The 6,269-nt window shown below is 52.2% G+C and overlaps 2 protein-coding genes across 2 annotated transcripts; both read left to right on the forward strand.

Moving 5' to 3' along the window:
- Positions 1–541: 541 nt before the first annotated feature.
- Positions 542–3,316, forward strand: LOC134286074 (uncharacterized). Its single transcript, XM_062847641.1, has one exon. The coding sequence runs from the start codon at positions 542–544 to the stop codon at positions 3,314–3,316; it is 2,775 nt and encodes a 924-aa protein (XP_062703625.1).
- On the forward strand, positions 3,317–5,872 carry LOC134286076 (uncharacterized). Its single transcript, XM_062847642.1, has one exon. It carries the CDS (start codon positions 3,317–3,319, stop codon positions 5,870–5,872), a length of 2,556 nt encoding a protein of 851 aa, XP_062703626.1.
- Positions 5,873–6,269: the final 397 nt, after the last annotated feature.

The raw sequence follows: 6,269 nt of genomic DNA on the forward strand, positions 1-6,269 counted from the left end.
TTTCAATTATTGCAATGTAATGGTACACTTTTCAACTATTTTTACAGTACAAATCAAAAGACGATTGTTTTGATCATCGTTCAATGCAAAGAGACAATCATAAAACAAATAAACAGCTGAGATATAAACGAAAGAGAGGGAAACCAAAGAGAGCCTCTCTTCTGCAGATTGGACCTTTAGACATGTTTGGCCTGAAATGATTGATTGCATGTGATGTGAGTCCATCTTTATTTCAAGAGCAGTAGCCCTGGTGTCCGCCCGTAGAAGTCTGATTTGGTCTCGGTTTTGCTGGATTTTGTTGGCCTGTTGTTTCTCCCAAGGTTGGTTCCCCTGCTGCTGTCGTATTTTGGGTTGTAAGTCTGTCTACCGGGTCGCGTTGGGTGGTTCGTCGAGTCGATCAAAGTGCTAGGTGATTGTGCAAGTGCAGTGCAGTGCAGTGGTGTGAATTTTCGACTGTGCAGTGGAGTGACTTGGTACTTTATTTGATTGAGCTGCCCACCTCGATCGTTAGTGCGAGTGTTAGTGTAATTAGTGTCCAATTATGCCTGATCTCCGAACACTCAACAAGCAGGAGCACCAGCTTCGGAAATCGCTGGAAGTAATTCAGCAGTTCGTCAGTGGTTTCCAAACGAAGCGAGATGCGGGACAAGTGAGCGTTAGACTGGAAGCATTGGACAAGCTGTTCAGTCAGTTTCTCGAGATCCGAATACAAATCGAGCTGCTTTTGGAGGATGCGATTGAGGACGGCGATGGCGATGAAGAAGTGCTCGTCGAGCAGAACGACAAAGTACGGCAGGACTTCGAAAACGTATACTACACGCTGAAGTCCGAACTGCAGGCCTACCAGTCGATTGGATGCAGTACGTTGAAGAACTCCACGTCGCAAGCACCGGATGCGCAACCAGGAACCCAGTTTGCGAAGGTAAAACTCCCCGAGATAAAGCTGCCGTCGTTCTCTGGAAAGATCAACGAATGGGTGCCGTACCGTGACAGCTTCCGGAGTCTTATACACGACAGTAACCTACTCACGGAAGTGGACAAGTTCACCTATTTGAGGTCTTCGTTGTCCGGTGATGCGCTGCAGGAAATAAACTGCATTGATTTGTCTGCAGCCAATTACGCGGTAGCGTGGAAGGCGTTGGAGAGCCGGTATGAAAATAAGAAGTTGATCGTCAAGGCGCACCTCGATGCTCTCTTTGCCGTGGAGACGCTCAGAAGGGAAGGCTACGAGGAACTCAACCGATTGATCAGCGCTTTCGAGAAGAACCTGCAGATGCTGGAGAAGATCGGCGAAAAACCTTCGGATTGGAGCACGATTCTCGCCTATATGGTTTGTTCCAGATTGGACATGGCTACCCTGTGCCACTGGGAAACCCACCACAACAGCAAGGAAGTTGCACAGTATCCCGCTGTGATAGACTTTCTAAAGAGTCACTGCTCCGTTCTACAGTCGATCGCTCCATCAAGGCCAACGGTTCCCATCCAGCAGCGACAATCTCGTCCAGCAGTGTGCAATACATCTTTCAAGTCGGCTCTGAAGTGTCATTTCTGCAGCGAGCCACGACACTCTGTATTCCAGTGCGCAAGATTCCAGCGCATGAGCGTGTCGGAGAGGATTGAGGCTGCAAACAGGAACAAGCTCTGCCGGAATTGTTTGTATCCTGGACATTTCGCCAGAACCTGCGAGAAGGGAACGTGTCATCAGTGCCATCAGAAGCATCACACACTGCTGCACTCTGAAGCGCCCAGATCCTCCGTTCCACCCACGCAGTCAAGACCGTCGACAGTCAATCCACAACCTAGACAGCCACAATCCAAGCCGCCAACACCGAACCAACAGACACGGACTGCTAACACTGCAAACACATCAGACTCACACACTCAGCCAGCCACAGAACACGCCACCACAAGCCAAACACATGTAGCTCTCCCAATCACACCGACACAAACCATCATTCTCTCGACCGCACTAGTCAGCATTCAAGATCGCCACGGCAACCCCGTGGTAGCACGAGCTCTACTCGACTCGTGTTCGCAGCATTGTCTCATGACAAGAGGTTTCGCTAGCAAGCTAAAGCTAGACGAAACGCCAGTCTACCTGTCGATTCAAGGCATTGGATCGTCGCAAGCAGTATCGACAAAGCTGGTTACCGCTGTAGTAGGTCCAAGGTCGCCGAACATATCGTCGTTCGTCGAAGAAATGTCATTTCACGTCCTGCCGAAGTTGACTGTGTCACTGCCGACAGCAAGCTTCTGCATCGCAACGTGGAATCTTCCGAATCCCTCGCTGCTAGCGGATCCCAAGTTCTTCGAGATGGGACCGATAGACATCATCATCGGAGCAGAATACTACATGGAGCTGCTCAAAAACGAACGGCGGAGGGCAACAGACGATGGCCCGACTCTACAAGACACCGTGTTCGGATGGATTGTTTCCGGTCCTGTTCCCGAGGGTCCGACTGCTGCAACGTACTCCCTAACCCACGTTTGTTCGACGGCGGAGATCCAGGATCAACTTTCTCGGTTCTGGGAAGTAGAGACTTGCCAGTCAACCAGCACGCTGTCGGTCGAAGAATCGGCCGCCGAGGAGTTTTTCGACAAAACGACATTTCGGGACGAAGAAGGGAGGTACGTAGTCACTCTGCCGAAGAAGGAGCGGATGATCCAGCAGCTAGGCGACTCCAGATCTACAGCAATCAAGCGTTTTTTGGGGGTAGAACGGCGGCTCGCGATGAATCCAGAACTGAAGAAGCAGTACGCGGAGTTCATGCGCGAATATCTGGACATGGGCCACATGAAGGAGCTTTCCGGCGATGATGCGAGCGCAAAGTCGTATTACTTGCCTCACCACGCTGTTCTGAAGCCAGACAGCACGACTACGAAGCTGCGTGTCGTTTTCGATGCTTCCTGCAAGACGTCCAGTGGAATCTCTTTGAACGATGCCCTAATGGTGGGACCCGTAGTGCAGGACATGATCGTGGACATCACACTCCGGTTCCGTACGCACCGATTCGCCCTCGTAGGAGACGTCGCAAAAATGTACCGCATGGTGCTGATGAATGCAGCCGATCAGCAGCTGCAAAGGATCGTTTGGAGAGACAGCGCTTCAGAGCCGATCCGTACTTTCGCTCTCACGACAGTCACCTACGGTACAGCGTCCGCTCCATACCTCGCAACAAAGTGTCTGCAGCGCCTGGCAGATGAAGGGGAAAAGTCGCATCCTGCAGCGGCAAAGGTCCTCAGAAAGGACTTCTACGTCGATGATATGCTGTCCGGCGTAGATGACATTGAAGAAGGGAAGATACTCGTAGGTTAGATGATAGAACTACTGCAGTCTGCCGGATTCTCCTTGCGAAAGTGGAATTCTAACAGCAAAGAATTGCTGTCAGCGGTGCCGGAGGGTTTGAGAGATGAGCGCTCGATTCTGGAGCTAGATTCCTCTACCGCTGCCGTGAAAACGTTAGGCTTGACGTGGGAGCCTAGCACGGACTGCTTCCGATTCAGTTCGCCAGCTTGGAATGAGGCCGCGGAGATTACGAAGCGTTGCGTCTTGTCTGATGCGTCTCGACTATTCGACCCGTTAGGACTGGTGGGTCCGGTAATCATCCAGGCAAAGATTTTCCTTCAAGATCTCTGGAAGCACGACTGCGAGTGGGATGAACCGCTTAGCTCGCAACTTCAAGAGCAGTGGCGTGAGTACAGGCGAAATCTAGCATGCCTAGACGGGATTGCAGTTCCCCGATGGGTTGGAACGAGCCGTAGCACCGAAACGGTTGAGCTGCACGGATTCTGCGACGCGTCGAACAAGGCATACGGCGCATGCGTGTACGTGCGTACCGTGACAGCAGATGGAAACGTGTCAGTTCACCTGCTGACCTCCAAATCTCGGGTGGCTCCGCTCGAGAATTTGAAGAAAAATAAGAAGTCGCTGTCAACACCTCGCCTAGAGTTGTCCTCGGCACTTCTCCTTGCCAACCTATACGAGAAAGTCGCCAAAAACATCAACGTCGTCACCAAGTGCCACTTCTGGACAGACTCGACGATCGTCGTCTGCTGGCTTTCATCGTCACCTGCGAGATGGAAGCAGTTTGTGGCGAATCGTGTCTCCGAAATACAGCACATTACGAAGGGTAGCGTGTGGCAGCACGTCGCCGGTGAGGATAACCCGGCGGACATTATTTCTCGAGGAATGAGTCCAGCGCAGCTTCAGTACGAGTCTCGATGGTTTCACGGACCGAAATGGTTGATGTTGGACAACCAGTACTGGCCCACTTCGGCACAGATCGACGAGGGCAGTCTCGACCAGGCAGAATTAGAGGAGAAAGCGGTTGTCGCGGCCCTCCCCGCTGTTTCCCCTAGTGAGATCTTCGGACTTCGTTCGTCGCTGGTGGATCTAGTTCGGCTGACTGTTCACATTCGACGGTTCAAGTGGAATTCATCGCCGGCGAATCGGTCCTGTCGGAAAGTAGGCTGCATCACGTCCCAGGAGTACGACGACGCAGTCAAGGAGCTGGTGAAGCTTTCGCAGCGGGAATGCTTTCCACAGGAATTCGCGGACATCGCTCGACACGGACAGTTGCAGGATTCCTCTAGAATATCGAACCTCAATCCCCAATTAGTTGAAGGCGTATTGTGCGTTGGCGGCCGGCTGAAGAACGCGGCTGTCCCGGATGGCAGGAAGCATCCGTGCATACTCGACCATCGGCAACCCTTCAAGAGAATCGTCGTAGTATATTACCACCGCAAATACTTCCTCGCTGGTCAACAGCAGATAGTCACGGCAGTTCGAGAGCGATTCTGGCCAACGAGCGCCAGGAATCTCGCAAGGCAGGTTATCCACGAATGCGTGCAGTGCTTTCGTGCGAAACCTAAAATCCAGGAGCAGCTGATGGCCGATCTGCCCCCCGAGCGAGTCAGGCCATGTTTTCCATTCCAGAAAGTCGGCATCGATTACTGCGGTCCGTTCCACGTAGTGTATCCGCAGCGTCGAGTACGATCGATCAAATGCTTCGTAGCAGTCTATGTGTGCCTAGTTACCAAAGCGGTGCATTTAGAGCTGGCGGCCGATCTGTCGACGCAGGCATTCCTCGCGACGTTGCAACGGTTCACTGCGCGTCGTGGCAAACCATCGTTGATAATGTGCGACAACGGGACGAACTTCGTCGGCGCTCGACGGAAGCTGGATGAGCTAGCGCAGCTGTTCGCAAGTCAGCAGTTTACGAATGCAGTATTACGACAGACGACAGAGGACAGGATCGAGTTCCGGTTCATTCCAGCCCGGTCACCGAACTTTGGAGGGCTGTGGGAATCAGCGGTGAAGTCGTTCAAGACCCTGTTCAAGCGAACGATTGGCGCCCGTTGCCTGGAATACGACAGGATGCAAACGGTGCTGGCGCAGACAGAGGCAATATTGAATTCAAGACCGCTGACCCCGATCAGCAACGATCCGGACGACTTCGAGGCCCTCACCCCTGGACACTTCTTGATCCAGCGGCCGCTGACGGCCATTCCGGGACCCGATCTTGATGGAGTTCCGGAGAACAGACTTTCGGCTTGGGAAAGAATGACGGAGTTCACCCAGAGGTTGTGGAAGAAATGGTCGGAGCAGTATCTGTCCAACCTCCACAATCGGACAAAATGGACGAGGCAGAGAGACAACATAGCTGTTGGCACTATGGTTGTTTTGAAAGAGGAGAATTTGCCACCCTTGACGTGGCAGTTGGCACGGGTGACCGAGGTTCACCCTGGGTCTGATGGAAATATCAGAGTTGTGACCGTGCGGAACAAAGACGGCAGTTACCAGCGAGCGATCTCCAAGATCTGCGTGCTGCCAATACGCGACAATTTTCAATCTGGCGAAGGGGAGAACTAGGACTCCTCCAACGGCGGAGGTCGAAAAGACCTCCGCAACCTCAGTTAAGTTATGTGTTTGTTAAAATTTCGAAAAAGTAATCCGATCATTTTTCTCCAGACATGCCTCCCTGCCGTTTGGTGCAGCCAAACTTTCGACACTCAAGTCAAATTTGAGTTGTCTTCCGTCCATTGTCGTCTAAATTGAGGTAATATGTGTCGTGTACGTTGGTGGTTGTTGCATGTGCATCGTTGCATTCCGTCCAGTTTGTCTCGTCAATTTAGCAAACGGCTAGAAGTCTGGTAGTATTTTGTCTGTCCTAACACTAAAGTCACAAAACGTTTGATGTTCGGAGGTACGTCTACCGTTGGAATTGGAGGAAGAAGTGCGCAATTCGACCTCCCGGGTTCCCGCCACG

This window comes from Aedes albopictus, chromosome 2 (genome assembly GCF_035046485.1).
Source record: "Aedes albopictus strain Foshan chromosome 2, AalbF5, whole genome shotgun sequence".
Classification (NCBI taxonomy): domain Eukaryota; kingdom Metazoa; phylum Arthropoda; class Insecta; order Diptera; family Culicidae; genus Aedes; species Aedes albopictus.